The sequence below is a fragment of the Trachemys scripta genome, chromosome 5, assembly GCF_013100865.1.
Source record: "Trachemys scripta elegans isolate TJP31775 chromosome 5, CAS_Tse_1.0, whole genome shotgun sequence".
Classification (NCBI taxonomy): domain Eukaryota; kingdom Metazoa; phylum Chordata; order Testudines; family Emydidae; genus Trachemys; species Trachemys scripta.
Window position 1 is genome coordinate 137,622,987 of NC_048302.1, and position 27,971 is coordinate 137,650,957.

General features: G+C 50.7%; 1 protein-coding gene across 5 annotated transcripts in view; it reads right to left on the reverse strand.

The window, feature by feature from the left end:
* Positions 1 to 7,498: 7,498 nt before the first annotated feature.
* Positions 7,499 to 27,971, reverse strand: part of SIGLEC1 (sialic acid binding Ig like lectin 1) — a 67,471-nt gene continuing 46,998 nt past the window's right edge. For 4 of the 5 annotated variants that reach the window (XM_034771295.1, XM_034771296.1, XM_034771298.1 and 1 more), the window contains 13 exons: positions 27,617 to 27,871; positions 25,744 to 26,043; positions 23,431 to 23,691; positions 21,285 to 21,587; positions 20,510 to 20,764; positions 17,587 to 17,892; positions 16,884 to 17,135; positions 14,855 to 15,163; positions 13,138 to 13,392; positions 11,955 to 12,257; positions 10,020 to 10,119; positions 8,982 to 9,054; positions 7,499 to 7,867 (listed from right to left, as the gene is read on the reverse strand). In XM_034771295.1, the coding sequence (XP_034627186.1) occupies positions 7,838 to 7,867; positions 8,982 to 9,054; positions 10,020 to 10,119; positions 11,955 to 12,257; positions 13,138 to 13,392; positions 14,855 to 15,163; positions 16,884 to 17,135; positions 17,587 to 17,892; positions 20,510 to 20,764; positions 21,285 to 21,587; positions 23,431 to 23,691; positions 25,744 to 26,043; positions 27,617 to 27,871 (3,002 nt within the window). In that variant the 3' untranslated portion in view covers positions 7,499 to 7,837. The remainder of the gene's footprint in view (positions 7,868 to 8,981; positions 9,055 to 10,019; positions 10,120 to 11,954; positions 12,258 to 13,137; positions 13,393 to 14,854; positions 15,164 to 16,883; positions 17,136 to 17,586; positions 17,893 to 20,509; positions 20,765 to 21,284; positions 21,588 to 23,430; positions 23,692 to 25,743; positions 26,044 to 27,616; positions 27,872 to 27,971) is intronic. The other variant, XM_034771300.1, reaches the window with a different exon arrangement.

Consider the following 27,971-nt stretch of genomic DNA (forward strand, 5'->3'; position numbering starts at 1 on the left):
TGAGTTGTGAGAAGGGGCAAACCACTGCTGGCTTGAGGGGGCTGTCAGCAGTGGGTGCCAGAGTCAATGGAGTGATGGCACCAGGCTTAGGCATGGTGTGTAGTATTTCAAGGCGTGTACTTCTTGAAGTCACATGAATAAGCATAACAAGCCCCAACGCAGAATTTCAGGAGGCTTGAACCTGAAACCTTTAGCACCACAGGAGAGACGGCACCCACCTGCGCTATAGGAGTAACCCCACTAGAAAGCAGTAGGAGGCTGTTATCCTCTGTGTCGGTGTCTCTCAGCCATCTGAGGTTGGCAACCCCTTATTCGAAGTCAAGCATTTTCATGACCCCCTTACATTTACTATAAAAGTAAGAGGCTGCGCAGGGGGGTGGAAATTTATTGATGATCACAGTGCTAAGCCCATAAAACTGATCGGTGTGGTTTTCGAGAAGCTGACCGAGAACACATGACCTTGATGGGTTGGGAAGTGGGAGAGCAAGATTTTCTTTGCTTCGTGTTGCAATAACATTTTCCCAACTCCTCACACTGCCCCCCATTGCCTTTTGTGATCCCCCTGGTGACCCACCAGTTGCAAAACGGACTCTGTATGACAGCAGTGCCCTTTTTTGTAATCTGTCTTGTGTTTTCGGGTCACCAAGAAGGGTTTTGCTCCTGGTGGACCCTTCCCCTGCAGTGTGGGGGCAACCCAAGGCCAAGAGCATGGGGCTAACCCAGGGCACTCTGGGAAGCAAAGCCTGACTGTTCATGGTGAACCCATGGCAGGCCAGGGCCGTGAGTGTGAAAAGTGAACAAGCGGCATAATGCTCTTTCAATTGTGACTTTTCACCACTCATTACCACAAGCTAGACTATTAAATCCACACTTGGGCACTTGTAATAAGTGACTTGATTAGTTACTTAGCAAAGTAACTAAGGTAGGTTCTCGGTGCCTAAGGTTGTGAGACGCCAGTTGTAGTTGTCTCCCTTCTCTGATCTCCCTGGTGCTCTGCAGTGATGTGGCATGCCATGCTCACGTTCTCCGGCTGGGGACCTTCACCTTTGTGAAGGAGTCCGTGCCCATGGCATGCCAGGAATACGGATAGTCACTACCATGGAAGATCCTCTCCCATGAGCCTAGGGGTGGATGCCTCCTTTAACACACCAGCCAGTGGTAAGTGACCATTTTTCACAGATGCGGAGGGAAATTCTTCCCCTTAGCAAAAACCGGGATCACTTTAACCCTTGCACGTCAGATGGGTTTGCAGGTCTAATCCCATTTATGGGTCAAGATGCTGAACCAGTGTTAACCAAGGGCAGGTCTATATTTTTGCTCCAATCCCAGCCATGCAGCATCGTCTGGGAATTTCTGGGACAGAGAAATGTGAATGGTTGTTAGTCTCCAAGAAAAGAGCCTCTTTGTGTGAATTAGTGTCTTGAGTATCAAAGTGCATTAGAAATAAAATAGATTATAAAGACAGAAGGGAGCAGTATGATCATGTAATCTGAGCTTCTGCATAACACAGAGAGATTAACAAACTCTTCCTTTAAAACATCCCTCCCAGCAGGATAAGTCATGGTACATTATTTCAGGACAGTAAATAGAAATAGAAATAGAAACAAATTTATTTGGGCATAAGCTTTCGTGGGCTAGAACCCACTTCATCAGATGTATGAAGTGAAACGATACAGGAGCAGGTATAAATACATGAAAAGATGTGGGTTGCTTTACCAAGTGTTAGGTGGGTCTAACGAGAGAAATCAATTAGCAGCAGGATACGCAGGGAGGAAAAATAACGTTTGAGGTGGTAAGAGCGTGGCCCATTGCAGACAGTTGACAAGAAGGTGTGAGGAACAGTAGGGAGAAATTAGTATTGGGGAAATGAAGTTTAGGTTTTGCAATGACGCAGCCTCACAGTGCCACCTATTGTTCATGCCAATGACGGCTAGATCCAAGTAACCCTGGGGGTCTGAGAGCGCTTAGAAGACCAGAAAGCTGGTCTAAACCTTAATGACAGCAGCCCTGGTGGCCCACTCGAATAGATTAGATAGATGGGTGTCTATGGGGATAGATGGATTCATAGAGAATCTCCTTTTATGCTGTAAACGATGAAAGGTGATGCCGTTTTGGGGGCGCAGTGTGGCTGGCTCGAGAGACTGACCACGGGGGAATGCAGTCCCTGCCCTGGAGATCACTGGCTCCATGCTGACCATGGCTGGTAGGGAACCAGAACCGTTGCCATTTGATGGCTCGTTAGCGACCTGCACGACATGAAGAGAGGGAATCTCAGCTGCAGTGAACAGGGGTCTACTGCAGCAGCCACTCATCAGGAACATCTGTGTGGGGAGTGAATGGAAATGGTTTGGGGGAGGGGTGACTCTTACCACTAGGCAATGCAGCCCAGTGGCCCGAGGTCCTTACGGCATCCAGTCCCTCCGGATACAAGCACCCCTTGACTTCCACGGCAGCTCAGCGTGAGTCAGGAACGTATAATTGCCAAGTGAGGAGCTCAGGACTTGGCCATTGGCCTGTTGCAGCCAAAGGAAGTTACCGTCTGATGGCTCTTCAGTGGTCCGGTGCAAGATGAGTTCGATAGGTCTCTGCAGCCAGGAACGCACGCTGCAGCCAGGAGCAACCGGCACCGCTCGACAGAGCCGCCAAGGGCTGGAGCGGGCATAGGCAATGGGCAGCCCTCTCCGCATGCAGGCAGGCTGTTGGGGGGGAGCTTATCCCACAGCTACCCCTGCTCTGAGGACTCCAGGCCTTTCCTGAGCATTACCCTTGGGAGCCTGATGATCTGTATTTGCAAGACTGGGAGCCTGGGAGTATAAGCAATGAGATCAGCAGCAGAGAGGAGGCAGCACTTAAAGCCCCTAGCTGAGATCAGGCTCCATGGGCTAGGTGCTGTATATACCCATAATGAGAGACATTCGTCCCCCTCCCCCTCCCCCCCGCAGGAGCTCACAGTAGAGAGAGACAGAGTATGAGAAAGGAACAGAAGTACGGATGGGGGAAGTGACTTGCTCAAGGTCACACAGTAGCTCAGTGGCAGAGCCAGGAATGAAGCCCAGGTCTCCTGACTTCTGCCCACCGGGGCCCGCCGCCTCCCCTACCTAGCTGGCGAGCAGAGAGCGTTGTGTTTCCGGAAGGAGGCCCACTTTGGAAGGGGTCACACAATGAAGAGCTGCTCTGGGAGCTGGCTGAGGGGCCAGAATCCCACACAGGTGGCAGGTGCGTCTACACTGCCGTGCGGGTGGGATTTGCGGCTCCCGTCCACTAGCTGTACTCTAGCGACCTTGCTAAAAATAGAAGTGAGGATGCCACCCTATGGCCTCCAGCACCGGCCGCACAAGCGAGGACACACCGAGGGGGGCTCAGACGACGTGGGGAAGGGACTGGAAGTGGAGTTGCTGCCTGTGGTGGTGGTGGATGGAGCCAGGATAGGGAGCTTGGAGGATCAAATTCTTGGAGAAGGAAGTCAAGAGTGGGACTGGCTTTCTTGGGGAAAGGTGCCTCTCCTGTGCCTGTCTCCTTGCTAGCTAAGTCCCCACCAAGGAGGCACATGAATTGGGCCTGGTCTATGCTGCAGAGTTAGGTCGACGCAAGGCAGCCCATGTCAACCTAACCAAGGAAAAAGCAACAGAGGGTCCTGTGGCACCTTTGAGACTAACAGAAGTATTGGGAGCATAAGCTTTCGTGGGTAAGAACCTCACTTCTTTAGATGCAAGTAATGGAAATCTCCAGAGGCAGGTATAAATCAGTGTGGAGATAACGAGGTTTCTCTTTGGAGTCTGGTCCTGAAGTTTTTTTGCTGTAAGATGGCTACCTTTACATCTGCTATTGTGTGGCCAGGGAGGTTGAAGTGTTCTCCTACAGGTTTTTGACTAGACTCCAAAGAGAAACTGCTGAGCTCCAGTTCATTTGCAAATTTGACACCATCAGATCAGGATTAAACAAAGACTGTGAATGGCTAGCCAACTACAGAAGCAGTTTCTCCTCCCTTGGTGTTCACACCTCAACTGCTAGCAGAGCACCTCACCCTCCCTGATTGAACTAACCTCATTATCTCCATACTGATTTATACCTGCCTCTGGAGATTTCCATTACTTGCATCTGAAGAAGTGAGGTTCTTACCCACGAAAGCTTATGCTCCCAGTACTTCTGTTAGTCTCTAAGGTGCCACAGGACCCTCTGTTGCTTTTTACAGACTCAGACTAACACGGCTACCCCTCTGATACTTGACTAACCAAGGAAGTGTCTACACTTCAATTTCACTCCCGCTGACACAACAGCTACACTGACTTAACATCTCCATTCCCCAGCTGGGCAGGGGCAAGGTTGCTGTCGTTAGGTCGATGCAGGGTCAGTGTGGACCCTGCGTTGCTTATGTCGACTGTTGCTGGCTTTCAGGAGCCTTCCCGCAGTGCCCCACACTGACAGTACAACTGGAGGATGCGCGCCGCCAACCCAAGGAGCAATGTGGAGGCATGCACAAGCGAGGGAACCACTGTGGCGGTTGTACGCCGACATCCATTTGTTGGACTTAATTTTGTAGGGTAGACGTGGCCTTGAGCGTATGAACTATTAGTGCTGCTTGTTCGCCTTAAGAAATCTTCTGCGTCACTTGCCCGCCCCGCCTCTCCGATCTGCCCCTGCCCTCTCTGCAGATTGTGACTGACCCCCCTCTGATGCAGATGGGAACAGCCTGTCGAGCTGTGGAGTTGAATCTCCCTGCAGGAGGCAGGTCTTTCTTTGGTTTTATCACAGTCTGGTCAATCCCAGGCCAGCAGTGTCACACGGAGAGGGCGGAGTGGAGCACCAGGCAGCTGGAATCAGAGCAGACACTGCAGTTCTGATACCAGGCCCTGTGGTGAATTGGATTGTCGATGGGGCTGCAGAGAAAGGAATCAGACCGGAGGGTTGGCTGCACAACTAGAGGGGAGCTGATGGGCAGGGAGTGAGTGGTTAAGGCAGTAGATTGGGATCACAGAGGTGTGGGGTCAAGTCCTAGCTCCTCCGCAGATGCTGTGTGTAGAAGCAGGCAAGTCACACTCTGTGCCTCAGTTCCCCAGGCGCTGCCGTGTGCTTTCTCTCATGGCTGCTTAGACTGTCTTCTCTCTGGGGGATGGGCTAGCCTTCACTATGTCTGTGCGACACCCAGCACCAGGAGGCCCTGACTTGATGTTTTTTGGGGGCCTCGAATTGCAAATGATGGGGTGGGAAGAGAAGGGTGGGAAGAGGAGATGAGGGGAGGACCAGAGGCTGAGAACCTCCACTGAAGTCAACTCTGAGAAACAAGCTGCTTCCCCTGCCCCCCCACGCTCAGGGCTCTGCCTGCTCCCAGCCCCATGGGGCCCAGCATTTCCCTAACTTCACCACCAGGTGTCACCCTGGCCAATTCACGGACAGACCCTATAGTACAGAACAGGCCTTGGACCTTAGTGTTCTCCTGGGGGGGGCGGGGGGTGTATCCCCAGGGCAGGGTCTGGGAAGATCACAAATGGCCCAGGAGGTGTCTCCACTGGGGGTGTCTTGCGGCTGCCTCCTAGGGGTGGCAGTCGCTTGAAAGACACTGCAGGACAAACAGAGGATGGCCAGACTGGGTCAGAGCAAAGGTCCATCTAGCCCAGTATCCTGTCGGCCAGTGCCAGGTGCCCCAGAGGGAGTGAACAGAACAGGTCATCATCAAGTGATCCATTCCCTGTTGGCCAGTCCCAGCTTCGTCGTCTCTTTTCCAAGCTGAACAGTCCCTGTCTCTTTCATCTCGCCTCCTATGGAAGCTGTTCCATCTCCTCATCATTTTTATTGCCCTTCTCTGCACCTTTTGCAATTCTAATAGTTCATTTTTGAGATGGGGCGACCACATCTGCACGCAGTATTCAAGGTGTGGGTGTACCATGGATTTATATAGAGGCAACATGATATTTTCTGTCCCTTTCTTACTGGTTTCTAACATTCTGGTCGCTTTTTTTGACTGCCGCTGCACATTGAGTGGATGTTTTCAGAGAACTGTCCACAATGACCCCAAGATCTCTTTCTTGAGTGATAACAGCTAATTTAGACCCCATCATTTGTATGTATAGTTGGGATGATGTTTTCCAAGGTGCATTACTTTGCATTTATCAAGACTGAATTTCATCTGCCATTTTTTTTGCCCAGTCACCCAGTTTTGTGAGATCGATTTGTAACTCCTCGCAGTCTGCTCTGCACTGAGGAACTTTGTACCATCTGCAAATTTTGCCTCCTCACTGGTTACCATTTTTTCCAGATCATGGAAATGTTCTGGATTTTTGGCATTCTAACCCATGTCACAGGAGTCCCGGCCTTGCTATGGGTGAAGCTGGGGAATGACCTCTGAAGCCCCTGTTCTGTACCTGGAGGGTAGCCCTAGCTCTCCTTGGGACAGGATGGGTTTCCACCCCATCAGCTCTCTGCGGTTATAGTTAGAGAGGGACCTGAACAGGCATCCTCAGATCCAAACACACAACGACTTCAGGGAAAGTTTGGATCCAGACACAAACTTTGCAGCTGACCCCTGTGTCTCTAATGGGCCAAAACAGAACTCCAGACCCAGACATCCCCCAAAGTGTGAGAAGTGTTGGGATAAATATCTGGACATGATCAAACGGTTGGAAAATCTGCTTTTAGTGATTGAGCTCCTGGAGTCTATCTGTTTAGCTTAACAAAGAGAAGGTTACGGGGTGACTGGATCCCAGTCTGTAAATATCTACATAGGGAACAAATATTTGAGAGGAGAGGCCTCTTCACCCTAGCAGGCTAAGGTCTGACAATATCTGATGGCTGGAAGTTGGAGCTAGACCTATTCAGAGTAGATATAAGGGGGACATTTTTAACACGGAGGGTAATTAGATTTTCCATCACTGGCAAGTTTAAAATCAAGACTGGATGTTTTTTCTAAAAGATCTGCTGCTATTCAAACAGGAATGAATTCAGGAATTATAGAGGATGTCAGACTAGACGACCACAATGGTCCCTTTTGGCTTTATGAGAACATAAGAACGGCCATCCTGGGTCAGACCAATGGTCCATCCAGCCCAGTATCCTGTCTGCTGACAGTGGCCAATGCCAGGTGCCCCAGAGGGAATGAACAGAACAGGTCATCATCAAGTGATCCATCCCCTGTCGCCCATTCCCAGCTTTATAATCTATGAATTCCCATCCTGGGCACATACGTAGGGCACATACCTAGGGCATTAGTCCATACCTGTGTATCTCCCATAGCAGCCCTTAGATACCCCCTTAGGGTTGAGTCTGTATTGCTGGGCACACCTCACCTGAGAGCCAAGATCCACCCGTAGCACCCCCTCAGTGGTTAGATACCGAGGGCTCCCCCAGCTGCTCCCCCAGTAAGGTTGAATAGACTTTGAGAATGATGAGGTTTAAGGGCTTGATCCTGCATCTGTGCTATCAAGGGGGAGCTCCCCCACTGCCTTCCCCTCACACGGGATCAGGCCCAGAGGGGTTGTACTTTTGAACATTTGTGACACCGACACTTTGCTCCTTGGTTTATTTTGTGACTGATGAGCTGCTTGGCAGCACGCCGGGAGGTTATTGCAAATGTGGGGGCTTGGCGGAGTCACAGGGCACAGATGAGGGTGCTCCGGACGGCGTGGGTTTGTGGAGGGAGACAGCCTGGGATTGTTCACAGTCCGGGCTCAGTTCCGGGTATTGACAGCGGTCCCGCATTTGACCCATGCGACGTACCGAGTATGGCGAGCACTAAAAATGTGCCACTGGGTGAGAACAACTTCGCTGCCCGGGTCCAGCTGGGCAAGGGGAGTCTCAGTGCGGCTGCCACGCAGGCTGCTCCAGGCGCTGCCAGGCGGCGTGGTTATCTGTTGATCGAGGAGGTGTCGTCAACCTGGAAAAGTTACACAACCCCTCCTGGTTGGAATTTGCTGGGAAAAACCCCAGAGCCCCAAATCAGCCTGTGGGACAAGCTCCCAAGTGCACGATCCCCGGCCACGCACCAAACACGGGTCTCTGTTATCTTTGGTACTAGAAACGGACCAAGGGCCATAGGCAGTGGCATCAACTTGCTGAGCTAAAATCCTGCCCCTCTGCCTATCTTTGACCCTCCTGCAGGGGTCGCTCCGCCCTTCTATTCCGAGCACTCCCTCTGCCTAGCGTCCGGCTCTGGACCCACCCGTTCTCAGCTCTGCCAGCCTGGGGAATGGGAGTGTGACTTCCCACCCTCACCCAGCATTCTTCCTAACCAGCGGGGTCAAATTATCAACATCCAGCCGGCGCCCGTCCGCAGAGCTCCATGGACGTCCGCGGGCCGGATCCCCAGCGGGTGCCGGTCGGCAGAGATCCACAGACGTCAACGGGCCAGTCGATGCCCACAGCTGCCCTGCAGCCAATGGAGCTAAGTCGAGTTGGACCAGCTGAGGATCTAGTCCTTAAGTAACTCCTGCACCCCCAGCATGGACTGCATCTTCCCCTATGCTCCAGGCACAAAGAATTATACTCCTAGGTGAGGGGTGAGCGTAGCAGGGGGAAATGGGGAGACAGGCCCACAGAGAAGGTTCTCCATACCTCATCGGGGCTGGAGGGTGAGACAGAGGCTTGAAGGGGGAGGGACAGAGATGGGGGAGGCTGTGGGGAGCATGCAGTTTTCATGCCCAGGCCTTTTTGATAGGCCAGCATGCGCAGGGCAGGGCGGGCTGGAAAAAATTCAACCCAGATCCTGTTTGATCCCAACGCTGGCCCAGGATTTCAGCTCCTTATGCACCCCAGTGCATTAACCCCTCTTCCCGCTCCGTCCCCATCAGTCCCACTCTCCTGAACTCATGTCCCCAGTATCCAACCCAAGGCCGGCTCTGTAGGCAACAGCAAGGCAACCAGAGCCTCTCAGTCCAGTTGGCCAGACTGTCTTTTACACCTTTGAGCAGCTGGGGGCCTGACCCCCAGCTCTGGTGCCCCCGGGCCAAGCCCCAGCCCGGCACCAACCCAGCCACGCTGAGGAATCGCACCTGCGATTGTTCCCTTGTGCCGGTCAGTTCCATGGCGCTTTCGTCTTTTAGCGGCTTCGCTAGCTTCGTTATCCTAGGCAGGGGAGGAGGCGAGGGGGGTTAGCACTTTAGGGGCAGAAAAAGCCCAACTCGACAGGCCTGCCGTTCCGTCTGTCCACCTACATCGCAAACCCTAGCTTGGGTCATCAGCAGGATCTGAACCCAGAGCGGAAGAGCAGACCTCTGCTGCTTGAGTTAAAGGAACAATCCTGCTAGTGGTAGTAGGCTGTTTTCCTGTGGCGGACCCGCCACTAGTGAGGGGTCTGATACACACTTTGCCAGTGTGTTATTCTCATGTGCCCATCATTGTGGTGTCTGACTACCAATGCCCCCCTCCGTCAGATGCGGCTCCTGAATGCACACGCTCGATACAAGAGGGGCTGCCATTCTCCAGAGCCATTCAGTCATTGGCCGCTCCCCTTAGACTGCCAGGGAGGGGGCCAGTTGTGAGGCCAACACCTGGAACTGGCCTGAGACCTGGCGAGGCATTGTGCACAAGGTGCTCAAAAACTCTCAAATGGCACCATCAGGGCCCAAACCAGGGACTTCCAAAGCTAACCATGGCAGTCTCTACAGCATCTGCTATAGAGACCAGCTCTTCAGGTTGGACTGTAACAGCCTGACATCCTCTGTGGATCACATAGAGTGGGAGACACAACACGCTGAGCAGTGGGTCATACAACTCATGTTCACCACTGGCTTGGCCAGCGACACCGCAGCAAAAGGATTCACAGTCTGTAACCAGGCCAGCAGCCTCTCATGTGCCTCCTCATGGCCTACAGGCAGCCTGCCTCAATTTCCCTCTTGGACTGTTCACTTCAGGCTTTTTCCTGGTCAAAACTTACCCCTCCTTGTGGGCTGGCTTTAGTAATATCAAATAAACAATAAATAAAAATCACCCACCCCAAAACAAGCCGTCCCTTCCCAGCCCTTGTGAGCCAGCCCAATTGGACACCCTTGAACTGCTTCTACGAACTAAAGCATCAAGAGCCAAGTTACCTGGGCCATAACAGGACCACTGCAACGGCCAGAACAATAGCCCCCAGCGCTGCGATGAACATCCCGGCCAGGATCTTGTACAAGCGGAGGTCAGCGAGAGCTGAGGAGGAGAGAGGAGAGGAGGGTTATTCCGGCCAGTGTAAAACCACAAACAGCTGTCTGCATAGTGATTTCCCAGACACTGCTGTAACTCAAGTCACTCCAACAGGGGCAAAACATGGGTATGGGGCAGGAGGCAGTGAGTTTTGGAAAGGTGAAGTTGCCCCCCTGAGCGATAGCTCAGTGGTTTGAACATTGGCCTGCTAAATCCAGGGTGTGAGTTCAGTCCTTGAGGGGGCCACTTAGGATCTGGGGCAAAAATCAGTACTTGGTCCTGCTAGTGAAGGCAGGGGGCTGGACTAGATGACCTTTCAAGGTCCCTTCCAGTTCTAGGAGATGGGATGGGATGATGTACTGGATTTAACCTCTCCCTCTCCAGCCCCCTTCCTGGAAGGCCAGTGACTTGTGTTTGTCAGGTCTGACAACACACTCAGCACTCAAAGCCAGGAGGCTGTGTTCTTCTACCGCAACATCTGAGTCTTCATGTCATCAATCTGTTGTTTCAGTCATCGCGTCGTGGCTATTGTCTGTGCTCCATCACCTCCCGATGGACCTGCTTGTGTGTCCCACTGCCCCCTGCTGGGTAGGATCAGATCTCCAAGAGATCTCGGAGTTGTGGATGGTTCTCTGAAAACATCCGCTCACTGGGCAGTGGCAGTCAAACATGCAAGCAGAATGTTGGGAACCATTAGGAAAGGGACAGATACTAAGACAGTAAAAATCATATTGCCTCTCTGTAAATCCAGTTCTATATGCAGTTCTGGTCGCTCCATCTCAAAAAAGCTACATTCGAATTGAAAAAGATCCAGAGAAGGGCAACAAAAATGATTAGGGGTATGGAACGGCTTCTGTATGAGGAGGGATTAAAAAGGCTGGGACTGTTCAGAATGGGAAAGAGGGGATATGACCGAGGTCTATAAAATCATGACTAGGGTGGAGAAAGTAAATAAGGAAGTGTTATTTACTCCTTCATATAACACAAGAACCAGGGGTCACCTGCTGATAGGCAGCAGGTTTAAAACAAATCAGAGGAAGTATTTCTTCACACAACGCACAGTCACCCTGTGGAACTCCTTGCCAAGGGATGTTGTGAAGGCCAAACTATAACTGAGTTCAAAAAAGCATCAGATACACAGGGGCGGTGCAAGGAAGTTTTGCACCCTAGGTGAAACTTCCACCTTGCGCCACCCCCCAACTCGGCTAACCCTGTCCCCTGCCCCCCCGCGGCAGCTAACCCCGGCCGGGGAGCCCGCCCCAGCTCACCTCCACTCCACCTCCCTCGCCTGAGCGGGCTTTTAGGCGCCCTCAACCACTAGGCACCCTAGGCGGCCGCCTAGTTCGCCTAGTGGTTGCACCGGCCCTGCAGATACATTCATGGAGGACAGGTCCATCAATGGCTATTCGCCAAGATGGTCAGAGATGCAACCCCATGCTCTGGTTGCCCCTTAGCCTCTGACGGCCAGATCCTGGGACTGGGCAACAGGGGCTGGATCACTCAATAATTGCCCTGTTCTGTTCATTCCCTCTGGGGCACCTGGCATTGGCCACTGTCGGTGGACAGGAGACTGGGCTGGATGGACGATTGGTCAGACCAAGTCTGGCCGTTCTTATGTGTGTCTGTGTTTGCCCATGTGCCTCACTGCCCCCTGCTGGATGGATTCAGATCTGCTCCTCGGAGGATCTGTGCCCCCTGCTGGGTACAACGGTACTGGATGGAGGACACGCTGTAGGGAACAATCCTACGTTGTCTGTGGGGATGGATTAGATGGGACGTGGCAGCCTCACCCATGGCTGATAGCTCTGCCTGTCTCACAGCCCCCTAGCAGCCTGACTCACTTTGCGCACTGAAGTAGGAGGCGATTGTCACGTTGCCCAGTGCATTGCTGGCCACGCACGTGTATTCTGCTGAATCCGCTGATGTGACGTCCCAGATCTCCACTCTCAAGGTGTTGTAGGATGGAAACACACTGACCCTCTGGCTGGCTGCTGAGCGTGGACCTTGGCTGGAACCCACTAGTTTATCCTCTCTGTACAGGGCTAATTCAGCCCGTGGGTTGCTATCAGCCGTGCAATGGATGAGGCCCACCCTTGCATTGCGGTTCTCCAGGAAGGCGTTCATTGATGGGTTCCTTGGAGCATCTGCATGGAGGAGACAATGTTACTGTTAAATCAAGTGGCTGGACTTCTTCAACTGACAAAGAGGCGGTGACTGGTTAAGAGCAGCCAGTGGTGGTCTACAGTTATTGAGTAGGACAGATCACAAAACAGACTTTCCATCCCATGAGAAATTCCAAGATTTCAAAATTTCATTTGTCCTGCTTTGAAATCTCATAATTTTTTGCATAATGGAATATTTCTTCTCAACCTTATCCAAAAGTTTCTTTCGGATACCATCAGAATGTTTCATTTTGCCTTTGTAGTGTTGACTCTTCTGTTATATTATGGAAATGAAGCATTTCAGCCTTATTGGAACAAAACATTTGGATCTTATCACAACAAAACATTTTAGTGATTTTTTTCCCCCTTGAAAAATTCAATGAAATGGATACGTTCTGGGGAAACGTTTGTGTTGTCAAATCAGCATTTTCCAATGGAAAACTGTCCCCTTGTAAATTGTTCGACGCACTCTATTATTGACCTTCAAAGTGAATCTGCAAACAGCGCTACACAAATGCCAAGAAATCACGTTAGCTAGGCTTTTAGCATCCAAGGGGTGAGGGGTGAAAGGACAGGGGAGAGAGGAGGAGGGGAGACTGCAGGAGAAGGAAGAGGTTGTTTCAATCATTGTTTGGTTGGGTTCATTTAAAGGGAGGGGACGTTTGCATCTTGATTTTGGATTCTAGATGCTCTCCTAGTTCAGAGCGGGTTGGATCTGGGGCTCTGCCTTGGGCCTGGGTCTTAATTTTACTCTCATAGAGCGCTGGGCACATCTATGGCTCTATAGAAATAACAGATAACAACAACAAGTTGCCTTTATTTAGTGCGAACAAATCAACCCCCAAATCCCCTTGACACTCACAGAGCACATCCAAGCTGACCAGGGCAGAGATGGCACTTCCTGTCCTCCCCTCTGCCCGACAGTGGTATGACCCCGTGTCGGCGCTGGAGACCCTATCAAGGTGGAGCGACCTAACGGGACCATCCTGCAGCCACTTGCTGTTCTTATACCAGGTGTAGTTGGTCTCGCCCCCGAGCCAATCGGCAACCAGGCAGGTCACGTTGACTGTGACTCCTTCGTGGATTTCCTGAGATGGTTCAATCATGATTCTGACAGCTGATGGGGAGAAGAGATCAGGAAAATCAGCCATGTGTATTCTAGTGGGAACCGGCAGAGCTCCATGTTTCATGCGATTAGCTGCTCATCAGCAGAGCTACTTAAAAAATTTTCATCCGAATTCTTTTTCAGTTTTTTTTTTTTTTGACAGAATGGACATTTTTGCAAGAAAATTTCCATTTTTGCTGATTTTGTGTGTGTGAGTGTTAAAAATAACGACTTTTGGTTTTCAACAATTTTTGAGATTTTGGTTTTTCATCGAAAAATTCTGCAAAAAATGTCCACAAAACCGAAAAATGTTAATTTCTGTCAACATTTTCGACAGAAAACAATCTCCATTTTCCAACCAGTGCTAGTCATCTTGGATTCCAGTTCCAATCTAGCCCAAGGTTCGACCCTTCTGAGGCTGTTTGGTGTGTCTTAATCCAGATGCCTCCTCCACAAAACCCACCACCATAATTGGCACTGATCAGACCCCTTGTTGGCCCCCTTTGAATGGACCAAAGAAATGAACTATCTACTCATTGCTAGAGGTGATCCCTCCAGGTCAGAGCTGGGGCATGGAGAAGCACATGTGTTGGGTATATTGCATTGCCATTGCTTGTGCAGATAAAGATATCATCGGGGGAATGTGATTTTCAAAGCAGGCTAGGGGATTTTGACACATATCTCCCAGTGACATTATTGTATGCCATGTTGTTGTAGCCATGTCAGTCCCGGGATATTAGAGAGACAAGGTGGGTGATGTAATATCTTCTGTTGAACCAACTTCAATAAAGATATTACCTCACCCACCTTGTCTCAGTGACATTATTGGCATCTATGTGTCTAAATCCCCTAGATCAGGGTTCTCAACTTTTTTCTTTCTGCAGCTGCCCCCCGCATGCTATAAAAACTCCACCACCCACCTGTGCCACAGTAACCGCTTTTCTGCGTATAAAAGCCAGGGCTGGCGTTAGTGCAGGGCAATTGCCTGGGGTCCCACACCACAGGGGCCCCCATGAAGCTTCATTGCTCAGACTTGGGCTTCAGCCCCGGGTGGCGGGGCTCAGGGCCCTGGACTTCAGCCCCATGCGCTGGGGCTTCGGCTTTCTGCCCTGGGCCCCAGCTAGTCTAACACCAGCCATGCTTGGAGGGACCCCCTGAAACCTGCTCGCGGCCCCCCCAGAGGGCCCCAGACCCCTGGTTGAGAACCACTGCCCTAGATCACTTGGCAGATCTCAGTCTTCGCCTCTAACATTGTCAGCTAGCACCAGCTGCTAGCTCTGAGCTCTACACCCAAATCTGCTGTGATGCTCAGATCAAGATTTAAATCCGAGTTTCCCCAGAGGTTGCAGGTGCACAAGCTCCAGATTCTGCTTTGGCCCCACCCCGTGGGATCTGAATCCAAATCCCCCCAAGCCTGTGGGTGCTCCAGGGAGAGAGCACGGCACAGAAGGGTTAAAAAGACACCTGCACTCACTCTCCACACCGAAGCGCACGGATGCTGCGGCACTGCCGTAGGTGTTGTTAGCCGAGCAGACGTACTGGCCTGCGTCCTCCAGCATGACGTCCTTCATCTCCACCTTCAGGGAGTTGTGGGACACGTGAATGCTCAGCCGCTGGTTGGGTGAGCCCCGAGAACCCCGGGTGGAAGCCATGGGCGTGCGCTCAGCCCCTCGGTACAAGGCTACATCTGACGGTGGGTGGCTGTCGACAGTGCATTGGATGATGGCCTGGTGCCCATCCTGGGCATCTAGGAAGGAGATGAGTGAGGGCTTCCTTGGGGCGTCTGAAGGGACAAGAACACGTTGTACTTGAGTTAAAAAACAAAGACAGTGACTTTCTTCTGGAAGGGGCTTGCAGAGTTTGGCCAGATGGCTCTGGGGACAGGCAGGGGGTATGGAGTAGCTCTGGAAAGGAAATGGTTTTCCTGCTCTTTGAGCATTTTTGAGATTTTAAAAAACTCTCCCTGTCCCAAATCAGGATGGAAAATCGAAATGGCAACAACTTTCGCAAACCAAAAATCTGACATTTGTTTTTGAACATCGCAATCGGAACATTTTGTCTCAATAATTTTGGATGCATTTTGTTTCAATGTTGACCGATTCATATTTTTTACATGTTTTGTATCTTCAGTTAACTTTCAGAGGGGCGGCCGTGTTAGTCTGGATCTGTAAAAAGCGGCAAAGAGTCCTGTGGCACCTTATAGACTAACAGACGTATTGGAGCATGAGCCTTCGTGGGTGAATACCCACTTCATCAGTCACAGTGGGTATTCACCCACGAAAGCTTATGCTCCAATACGTCTGTTAGTCTATAAGGTGCCACAGGACTCTTTGTCACTTTTTTCAGTTAACTTAAATTTCTAAATGGGAAATCGGTTTGAACCAAAAAGCATTTAGAAAATGTCGAAATGGGATGCTTTGACGACGTAAACTCTCTTTTCCAAAGAAGTTTGAAATGGGAAATTCATTGAAATTGACCCTTTCCTATGAAGCGTTTAGGCTCTGAGGAATCAGTGTTTTCCAATGAAAAAACGTTTTGTTACAAAATTCCCAATCGGTTCTAGCGTGACGCTTATAACACTGGGCCCCTGGTCAACTCTCTGACTAGCTCAGTGGTGACCGGACGTCATCGGCACTTGATGACTATCCACTGATCTGTGTGACGTGACCCAGAGCCTGAACAGAGTTGTTAGGGAGCAGCCACCACAACTGGCGCCGATTGCCTCCCGTTGGCAGTCACAGCAGAGAGGCCGAAGGTGGAATGGGCCACAGCAAATGAGCTTCTCTGTCTCTCCTGGAGTTTGCCCTCCAGGCCAGGGCCGAGGCCCAGGCAGACAGCAATGCGGGGAAAGCCCATGGGGCTGTGCCCACTGTTAATAGAGCGCTAGGGCAGATTCAGTGCAGCACATGCCGATCTCCGTTACCCCAGTGTAACGCTGCCGCAGTCCATCTCCTTCTATCTCAGGTATTTTGAAGGCACTTCTCATTGGTCCCTGAATCACTGTGGGGTAGCATTGCTCTGGAGAAACTCTGTTCCTCTGGATTGACGCTGCCACCACTGAAAGCAGGTTTTGGCCCAGTATATTTCTATAACTGACCCCATCTGAGCCAACAGCAGGATTTGAACCGAGGATTTACAGAGCTAAAAGCGCGAGTGAAAGGACTAAGCCCGTTCATTAGCCGGCAGCCATGGCAGACTCATTAACCTCTGATGTGGAGCAGCCACTAGAGGGGGACAAAGACCTTCCCTTTCTAGTGTGGGTCACGTTTCCACTTAAGATATTTAAAGCTAAATAACGTTTCAAGAATTTGACCCATTTGGGTTGTGTCCAGCAGGGAAATGTCCCCCATTCCCCAGAGAAACAATGATGGCTTGTCCCTGGAGTTAGTCCTGGCAGGCACCCCGCAAGACTTGGTTTTGTGATTGAAGTCGCCTGCACTGGGAATTCGGTTGCATGCTCCATCTGAGAGGACGTAACGTTATCTAAACTGCAGGCAACTTACAGAGCACGCGCAAGGCGGTGGGCAGAGATGTCCTCCTTCCCCTGTCATTGTGAGCCGTGCAGGAGTACAAGCCAGCATCAGTGCCCGCCGCACCACGGATCGTGAGGGAACTGCCAGGGCCCTCCGCCAGCCATTTGGTGTTCTTGTACCAGGTATAAATGGTGCTCGGCCGGGCACTGGTATCCTCACAGGTCAGTGTGATGCGGTCCCCCTCACGTACATCGGGACCTGCTAGGATCACAACCCTCACAGCTGTGGAAGAAACCAGAGCAAAGCTGGAATGGATACAGCTGGAGCAGCCCTTTGAAACTAATAACTAACCAGCTTGGTAGACTGTTACAGATCTCTGATCCTCTGCCCAATTCTACCCCAGGCCTGGCATGGGTTAGAGCAGCTTGGGGGCTGCTCTAACCTACACACCTGGCAATGATCCACATTCACCAACCAGGGATAGCTGGAGCACAGCATGTTTCAGCCATATCTGCTTCCCTGTCTCTACACACCCCCTATGCGGGGGTCAGATGGCTCTGTGGCTTCTTTCCCCAGTTAGTTAGCACTCTCCTGGCCAGGAGAATCCCCAGCAGAATAGACAGGAAGATTTCACTCCCGGGTGCAGGGGTAGGGCAGTGTGGGAGAGAATCTGCCCCGAATTCCCTTCTAAGCAACCCTGGAGTGCAATGGGAGTGACGAACTCCATACTCACTCTCGATGGTGAAGTATACGGAGGTGCTGGCCTCGCCGATCGCATTGTTTGCCGAGCACACGTACGTCCCTTCATCCTCCAAGGTGACGCTCCTGATCTCCAGTTTCAAGGTGTTAGGAGAGGACGAGACGCGTAACCTCTGTCCGGATGCCCCGTCACCTCGGGAGGAACCAGAAGCAACCAGCTCACCAGCTCTGCGCAGGGCCAGTTCTGACTGCGGGTTACTGTCAACAGCACAGACGATGATGGCTAGCTTCCCATCTTGAGTCTCCAGGAAGGACTTCACCCAGAGATTCCTGGGAGGATCTACAAGGAAGGAGGATTTAATTTGACTTCAGAACTTTAATGTGATGTCAGTGACTCACAAATTATTGGGTACCTGGGTGAAATTCCCTGCCCTGTGCTATACAGGTGGTCGGACTGGATAATCGAATGGCTTCTTCTAGCTTGGGACCCTGTTAACTAGAGCCAGGAAGGAGCCGTTATTAGAGCTGGGCAAGCAATTTGTCACAGCTCATTGGGGGGGAGGGATAGCCAGGGCCGGTGCAACCCATTAGAAGACCGAGGAGGTCGCCTAGGGAACTACAATTTGGGGGGCAGCGACCGCGATGGTATTTTGGCGACGGGACCTTCTGCTGCCTCTGTGCGGGGGCGGCATTTCGGGGCGGGACCTTCTGCCACCTAGGGCGGCAGAGAAGCCAGCGGTGCTCCTGGGGATAGCTCAGTGGTTTGAGCATTGGCCTGCTAAACCCAGGGTTATGAGTTCAATCCTTGAGGGGGCCAATTAGGGATCTAGGGCAAAAATCTGTCTGGGGATTGGTCCTGCTTTGAGTAGGGGGCTGGACTAGATGACCTCCAGAGGTCCCTTCCAATCCTGATATTCTATGATTTATTCAGTGAACTTTGCCTCTTTTTTCTAGTTATGTCATTATTCAAAATTACTTGGCAGGGGATTTCTATGACTGACTCTTGGCCTGTCGCTTGTTCACAAGCTGTTTGTGATGAGTATTCAATACAAAATTCAAGCAGTATTGCTTGGACACGTTGGTGTCACATGGTGTGTCACTGTTCCCTGATTGGATGAGAGTGTGACTCTAAGAATCAGGTTTCTGCGGGGGTGGGGGGGGAGTTGAAAACTCGCTTTTCATCAGATTTCTCTAGAATCAGCTGTGGATTCTCCACTTTTGGCAACTTCTCTCCCGGGAACTCTTTTACCCTAATACTCATGGGAAATAAACACAAGCAGGGCTTGAATGTAGGCCACGTGAACTCCGTTTGAACGTCATGCCCATTGTCCTGTGCCATTTTGAGCAATGTTTGCTCTGCTTTCTTGCCTCAGCACTTGATACTCAGGATAAAGGGCGTGAGGAGGACCCCTGGACTTGTTGGCTGATTTTTTGGGGAACCCAGCCAACAAGTCCAGACTCAAGGAGATCAATTTGTTTTACTCAACAAAGAGAAGCTTAAGAGGTGATTTGATCACAGTCGATACGTGCCTACACGGGGAACAAATATTTAACAATGGGCTCTTCACTCTAACAGACAAAGGTCTAACACAATCCAAAGGCTGGAAGTTGAAGCTGGACAAATTCAGACTTGAAATAAGGTGTGAATTGTTAACGGTGAGAGTAATTAACCCTTGGAACAACTTAACAAGGATCATGGTGGATTCTCCATCATTAGCAATTTTTAAATCAAGATTGGCTGGTTTTCTAAAAGTTCGGCTCTAGGGATTATTGTGGGGCAGGTCTCCGGGTGTGTTATAGAGGAGAGCAGACTGGATGGTCACAGTGGTCCCTTCTGGACTTGGAATCCATGAACCTCTGAAAAATATTTTTAATGGAAACTTTTTTTTAATGAACATAGAAAAACCGGAAACCAAAAATGTTTCTGTAAAATGTTTTTTTGGCTTTCGTTTAAAAAAAAAATGGTTTCCAATAAAAATAAATCCATTTTTGGTTTTCAAAACAGTTTTTGAAAATGGACCATTTTTCCGTTTCAGTTTTTTGTAAATTTTTCTTGGAGAATTTTGAAAAATGTGAAAAAATTTCAACACTTTCTGTAAAAAATGCTTGGTATTTTTCACCCACATCTAGTTCCAGGTGAGGCTGTGGCTGGTGGTAATAAGGAGGGCCGTGGTTCTGGCTTTAGATGAGATTTGGCAAATTCTGAATTTACCTGGTTTCCAGCTGAAACTAGCTCAGTCCGAACCACTGTCCATCCCACTTCCACACCTAGACGTGACCCTTTGCAGCTGCCTTACCTCCCCAATGAGCTCCGCCCACCCATCTCCCTGCTGCCCACGCCCTCCACAGCTACCCACCTGACATGTCCTCTAACAGCTGACTCCTAAACTGATAGCCAGGTTGGGAACCAGCTGGGAGCACATGCCCAGGAGCATGGGCGGATTTCCACTCTCGGGAGTCAGGATGGGGACAAGGAAACCTTCCCTGACCCCCAGACTAGACCCCACCCCTTACTCGACACAATTCCCAGATCCTTCGAACCCCCAGTTCCCAAGGGATAGCTCAGTATTTTAAGGCTCAATCCAAACACGTCTCTTGCTAATGTTTGAATGCCTTTTCTCCCATGTGTGGTTTGAGTGGGCACAAACCATGGAGCACTGTCTGCTTTCTAAAGACCGGGGGGCGGGGGGAGGACTACACTACGCTCCTACAATGGGGTTCCTCTAAGGACGTAGACTTTGCCCTGCAGATCAGACCATAGGTCCACCAACTCTGGGGTCTTGTCTCCAGCAGTAGCCAAAGCAGGATACAGCCCTCCGCTCCCCCCTAATGTATGGAGGGGTCGCTTATCTAGCTCCCCTTTTTAGTGCCAGTGGCTGGGGGCGCTGGGCTGGGCTGGTGGATACAGAGGCATTTTTCTCTGCACCTTGCACAGTTCAACCATGCAAAGAACTTACAGAGGACATTCAAAGTGCCTGGGGAAGAGCTTCTAACCCTCTCCTGGGTCTTCACCGTGCAGTGGTAGGATGCAGCATCAGCGGTGGTGACCTTGGGAAACATAAGTGACCTGCCAGGGCCCTTGCTGAACCATACGTTGTTCTTATACCAGGTGTAGTGCGGCATCCCCGGGGCATCACTGTCAACTGCACAGGTCAGGTTAACAGCATCCCCCTCGTGGACATCCGGCGAAGGAGAGATCCAGACCCTTGCAGCTGGGAGGAAAGACTAATGTGAGAAAATGTTTATATACTATGGGGATGGATAGATGGATGGATAGATAAAAGGGTATGTATGGAGATGGACAGATGGATATGATGGTAATGTAGAGGGATGAATGGATGGATACAGCGATCTGTATGGGGATGCAAGGATTAGAGAAAGAGAGAGATACAGGGATAAGTATGGGGAAGGATGGACAGATAGATACAGGGGTATGTAAGAGGATTGATGGATGGATGGATGCAGGGATATGTATGGGAATGCATGAATAGACAGACAGATACAGGGGGTATTTAGGTGGATGGATGGATATAGGGGGATGTATGGGGATGTGTGGATGGATAGGTAGATACAGGGGATGTTTAGGTGGATGGTTGGATACAGGGGTATGTATGGCTGGATCTATAGCTATAAGAGGTATCTAGGTGGCTGGCTGGCTGGATACAGCAGTATGTAGGGGGATGGATGGATGGATCCAATTCCCATGGCAGTAGAGGGCAATGTTGCACTCACTCTCTGCAGTGAAGTTCAGTGAGGTGGTTGAGTTGCCGTACGCGTTACTAGCAGAACACACATACTCTCCTTCATCCTCCATCACCACAGCCTGGATCTCCACCTTCAAGCTGTTGTGTGATGAGGAGACGCTGACTCGCTGTCCGGCTGCTCGGTGGGAGCCAGTGGTGGAAGCCACAAGTTCACCTCCTCTGAACAGAGATAACTGTGACTGTGGGTCACTATCAACAGTGCACTGGAGAACGCCCAGCTGCCCATCCGGTGTCTCCAGGAAGGAGGTCAACTCGGGCTCCCGGGGTGGATCTGTTGGGGTGAAACACTCGCATTAAGACACAATGAACATGCTCTTCATTTGCTATCATCTTGGGCCTTTAATGCCTTGATTCCTTCTTTGATCAGCAAAGCATTGTCTCTGGGCTGCCAGCCTATTTCACCAGCACAACATTCACTGTCAGTTGCTTGAAACGTCTATGCTGAATCCCTTCTCCCCTCACAACCCTTCATCTCTTAAGTCCTTTTATCCTGTAGGTTCTCCATTGCAGACACTACCACACTATAAATAATAGAAGGAGAAGAAGGAAAGGCAGATCCACCCAGAAGGATCTGATCAGACCGCCCCATTCCCATTTGAAAATCTAAATTAAAGAGTCCATTCCAAATACTTTTTAATTTATACTTGTGGTTTGCTTCTGTTCCTACAGTTGGTTGGGAATTTTCAATGCAATTTTTTGGGGTCAAAAAATGTTGATTAATTGAAAATGAATCTGCTTGTGAAACAGAATCGGTTTCGACAAATCTCCAGCCTTGAATAATGTTTGGAAAAAAAGTTGCAGAAGATTTGAAATGAAAAACACCAGTTTTCACGTTCAAAATGACTTTCTTTTGAAAAGTCAGCCAGTTAGACTTTTAAAAAGGTTAACAAGGAAAGAAAAGTTCAAAATCAAAACAAAATGGTTTCGAAATGATCAAAATGAAATATTTCCATTGACCTGTACCTGAAGTTTGGTTTTGTTGTTTTGTTTTTTCAGTTTGCAGAAAATTGTCAAGATTTTGGTGTTTGGTCCAGATTCAGGATGGGAAAATTTTTCCAACTCCTGAAAATTTTCGAAGGATGGGAAAACCTTTTCCCTCTTGGCTCTGCCTTCTACAGTGTAAATGCCATGATACAGGTTGAAATGGGTGGTACCCTGACTCTTTCACCTTTAGTGTTCCCAAGGATGTGTGGCCCGTATCGTCTCCTGCTCTGCTCAATAAGCCTTTGATACAACATTGGGAAGGGGCAGTGTGAAACCTGCGTCCCTTCCATGGTTCCTGTTCCCTCTTTGCTCAGGCAAAGTCCTACTGAGGTCAGTGTGAATGTTACTGAGCAATATGGGCTCCTGCATCTGGCCTGTCATGATCAGTGCCAGAACCTCTCTCCCTAGAACCATCGGGAGCGATATGCTGTCCTGGAGCAGGGCCCTGGCTCATGGAATCTAGACCAGCCGCGGCCTGTGGCAGTCGCAGAGCTGTACAGAAACTGCCATTGTTGGTTCAGGGGGAGATTTGTGCTTTGGAAATGTCTTTGGTTCCAGAATGGAACAAAATCAAAGAATTCTGAAATTTCCCGCTAGCCAAAATTCTGAAGAAAAATTAAATAAAATTTCAGGTCAATCGAAACATTTTGTTTTGACAACATTGAAACGTTTCGTCCTGATTTTGCCTTTTTGTTTTCATTTTATGTGATATTTTATAATAAAAACGGGAAAAATCAGAAACCAAAAGTCATGTCGAAATGGAAAAGCGAAACGTTCTGGTCCGAGAAGGCTGCAATGGAACATTGGACCCGATTGAAACGCTCTTTTCACCTTTTGGTTTCAAAACAAATTTTCACCCAAGACGACGCGTTTCTGCGAAACGTTTTGCTTTCGATGAATCAGCATTTCCTGCCGGGAAAATCTCCCGCTGGAAAATTTCCAACCAGCTCTGGGAATAGCCGTCCTCCGGCAATGCTCTGGAGAAAAGCAATGCACCCAGCCCAGGGCGCAGTTAAGCAGCGATGCAATGCAACGGGCTGCTCCAATATTCACTGACATCAGTGGGACGCTGTCCACAGACCTCCACAAGAACTGGCTCAGCCTCCACCTGGATAAACAATATCACTTACAAGAGACTTGTAAGCGGACGGCTGGGGAGATGCTGCTGCTGGTTCCCTCGGGGCTGTGAGCTTTGCAGTGGTAAGAGGCAGTATCCCCACTGGTTACGTGGGGGAAGGCGAGGGAGCTCTCTGAGCTCTCTTGAAGCCGGTGGCTGTTTTTGTACCAGGTGTAGATGGCGCCCTCTGGAGCATTTCCTGTCACATCACATGTCAGGGAGACATCCTCCCCTTCCTGAACGTCTGTGGAGGGCGTAACGAGAACTCTGGCGGCTAGAGGATGGAGACAAGCCACAGCAAAGAGAGAGAACAACAACCTGAATCTCAGCAGCAAGTTGAATCCTACCTCTGGCCCCACCCTTGATGGCCCTGACATGCCAAGTTTGGATCGGAATCCAATATTCGGGCAGTTCTCATTCAGCCTTTTATAGCCAAGATGGGAACTCCAGATCTGGAAGTGGATCTAAAGCTGGACTCCCACAAAATCCAGGGGGACAGAGGTGGCATTCAGTGTGTCGGCTCATTACAGAGACCGGCGTGAAATGCAAACTCTGGGTCCAGATCCTAACTTCCCTGAAACTCAGCCTTTGGCTCTGGGGTTCCGATTTTGGCCTAACCCTAATTTCCATCCCCATCCGTCAAGGCCTTTTCCTCTCCTCCTTCAAGAATCCCCACCCGCCTCAGTTTACACCACTCCAGGGCACTTCCCCACCCTCCCTATGCTGGCTCAGGTCTTGGCAGCAGCATGCCGGTCTCACTCATTACAAAGTCAATGGGAGTTTGCCTGAGGAAGGGCTGAGCGAGGACATCAAGATCTAGTCCGTGGTTTGTAAGCTTCTCGGGGCAGGGATCTTTATCTGGCTGCCTGTGCGGGACTGTGCACGCCTCTCAGTGCTACATCAATATCAGAGCCCCACATGTTCCTGCTGGTGCTTTACAATCAGGATCACCCACCATTACTACGCTGCCACCTCTGCAGTGGAACATGGCAACTGTTTATGCAGCAATGCTACATAACAGGTTAGGACAGGAAGTGAAGGCTACGGCGTCCAATAAACACAGCAGAGAGGCCTTAGGCCAAATACTCATTGAAGTACCCCTGAATGCAGAGAGGGCTCTTCCTCTCCTAGGGTGATGGGCAAGTACCACCCAAATGCTCCCAGGAGTTATTCATCTAGGGGCAGCTCCCCTGCTTAACAGTTCTCAGACGCTCAGCTATTCTCAATGCAGCCATTTTGGGCTGTATAAGTAGGGGCATTGCCGGCAGATCGAGGGACATGATCGTTCCCCTCTATTCAACATTGGTGAGGCCTCATCTGGAGTACTGTGTCCAGTTTTGGGCCCCACACTACAAGAAGGATGTGGAAAAATTGGAAAGAGTCCAACGAAGGGCAACAAAAATGATTAGGGGGCTGGAACACATGACTTATGAGGAGAGGCTGAGGGAACTGGGATTGTTTAGTCTGCAGAAGAGAAGCATGAGGGGGGATTTGATAGCAGCCTTCAACTACCTGAAGGGGGTTCCAAAGAGGATGGATCTACACTGTTCTCAGTAGTAGCAGATGACAGAACAAGGAGCAATGGTCTCAAGTTGCAGTGGGGGAGGTCTAGGTTGGATACTAGGAAACACTAGTTCACTAGGAGGGTGGTGAAGCACTGGAATGGGTTACCTAGGGAGGTGGTGGAATCTCCTTCCTTAGAGGTTTTTAAGGTCAGGCTTGACAAAGCCCCGGCTGGGATGATTTAGTTGGGGGTTGGTCCTGCTTTGAGCAGGGGGTTGGACTAGATGACCTCCTGAGGTCCCTTCCAACCCTGATATTCTCTGGTTCCTCCTCACCCCCTTCATTACAGGTCATTTCCCTGGATACCCTTTGCCCTTCCTAGCTACAGACAGAAGAACCAGGGCCAACCCGTCCCCCATCTTGTGGTATTTCTAGCCGGGTGCATACTAGGACTCTCCATTCTAACACTGTTTCCAGGCTGGTTTTGTAGCCTGGGAAACCTGGTCCAAGATTCGGAGAAGTAGCCAAACTTGAAGGAATTTCCCCAGACGGACCCTATGAAACCTGTAGTCAATCACCTGTCTCTAGTGCAGGGACCCCTGCCTGGTGCCAGGGCTTCCTAGGAGGTCCTTGTCCCCATGGAACTTCATGGGGAGAGCGGGGATCGAACTCAGATCCCGCTGCTCCTGAGGCCCTAGAATCAAAGTAGCATCTGACCACTCCCTAGCAGCACAGGATCTAGGACACACAGATGAGCAGTTCTGCGTGCACCCAGCAGAGGGCAGTGCTGCACACGTCCTCTAGCCATTTCCTCCGTACTCACTTTGCACACGGAAGTACAGGTGGCCAGAAGATGTGCCATATGCATTGCTAGCGGTGAAGCGATAGTTCCCTTCGTCCTCCAGCGTGATGTCCCGGATCTCCACCCTCAGGGAGTTCGGGGAGGCAGCGATGCCGATCCGTTGGGCGGCTGCAGTCCTGGAACTGGTGGAGGCCACAAGTTCATCTCCTTTATACAGGGACAGCTGGGCCGGGGGGTTGCTGTCCACCACACACCGGATGATGGCCAGTCTGCCCATATCCGCCTCCAGGAACGAGGTCATTCGGGGATTCCTGGGGGCGTCTGAAGAGTCGGGAGCAAAGATCGTCCTCAAGTTATATGTCTTGAGGATTGTTTAAAGACCCCTCCTATCCCTCTTGGACCATCCCATGGCCACCTAGATCCTCACCATTGTCATCATTCTGCTGCATACCACAGCCACTAGAAATCTTACAGGGACACAGCGATGGAACTCAGCTCCTCAACTGATTGAGTTAGCAGAGAATTGCCATTAGCTGTGAGCTGTACTGGGGCTATGACACACAGAAGAAAAGCTCTGATTCCATCCAGTAGAGAGAATCTCACACACGAAGGCATATGATCCCATGCATGCTAAAATACACACACTCACACACATTCTAACACGCACATGCTCACTTGCCTGCTAAAATACACATGCTCGTGCGTGTTCTAATACACACGTGGTCTCACCCACACCCACACTAGCCGGTTAATTACACATGTAAGCAGAGTCAGGATGAGCTCTACCCTGACATCTGGTGGTGAATTATGGCGAGTGTGGGAAAGAACTCCAGGGGCTGATCTGGTTTGCATAGGCACACCCACTTGCCTGGCACGAGACAACAGCAACTGATAGTGGTTACTTTGGATGGGGTGGGATCCCCAGTTTCTCTGTTATTGGGGCAGGAGGAATAAAGTGTTGTTACCCTGATTATGTGAATCAAGGACAATGAAACTGTTTTATGACAGAGGGTCTCACCATCACCTAAGTAGCACTCGCTAGACAAGGGACATGGGTTCCACAAGCCAGTGAATTCAGAGAGGATGGGGAACATGAGAATGAGTTTCTGAGGTTTTGAGACTGACGTGAAGAAACCGACAGTGAGTTTTAAAAAGATGGGTGAGCAGTTTGGATCCTGACGCAAACAGCCCGGCTGTGCGAGGATGGGAGGGGAAGCGACGGCACTGCGCGTGTTAGACGACAGCACAGGGTCTGCACGCGGGCTGGTCGCCAGTGTTCAATAAGTCACATCTGATTGCAGAGTTTCACAGGTAGCTTCTCTCTGGAACAGACGCGCGGGTCACCCATTCGTACTCAGGGTGGCGCATGGTCCCCCTCTCATGGTTGGATCACATGGAGGTTGGTGGGCTGGCTCCAGCCTTGAGCTAACGGCTCTGGGTATTTTAGCTCATGCTTTTAGAGACAGAGGTCCCTGTTTGGGGCATAACAGGGTCCTCAGCTTTCATGTGATTCGGCCACTACTGGGGCCAGAGCATCAGCCTGAGTAAACCTGGGTTACATGTGCACATATGTGTTGGCACACACGCATGCTCCTGCGTGTACGCAAGAGACCAGACACACACAAACCATGCACACGGGTGCACGTACACCCACATGTACCCACACATGCACACACCCACACTGCATGGACCCACGCACCCAGATGAACACACGTGCATCCAGCGACATGTAGCCAAATGCACCCTCACATGTACACACAACCGCAACGTGCACCTGCAAGTGTAGTCAGGTGTGTTGGTTGGGACCCGACTGATTGCACCACTGGGGCCCATGCGCACCTGCTCCTGTGGGAACCGGCCACTGCCATGAAGATTCAAAGCGTCTGGAACTTACACAGCACATTCAGCGAGACCAAGGCGGAGCTTCTGCTTGTTCCGTTATTCGTTGCCTTGCAGTAATAGACCCCGGCGTCTGCACTGGCCACCTGCTGGAACACCAGGGAATTGGCCAGGCCTGTGGACAGCCACTGGCCATTTCTGTACCAGCTGTAATTAGTCATGGACGATGAGTTGCTGCTCACTTGGCAGGTCAAGTTGACCCCCTGGCCTTCCTGCACCTCTGAGGCCGGTGTGGCGATGACCCTCGCCGCTGAGGGGGAAGAGAGACAAACAGAATTCAGGGACTGAGCGACAGGAGAAGTGCAAAGCAACGAAAGATGCGTCTCTTTGGGTACATTATGGGTCTTCCA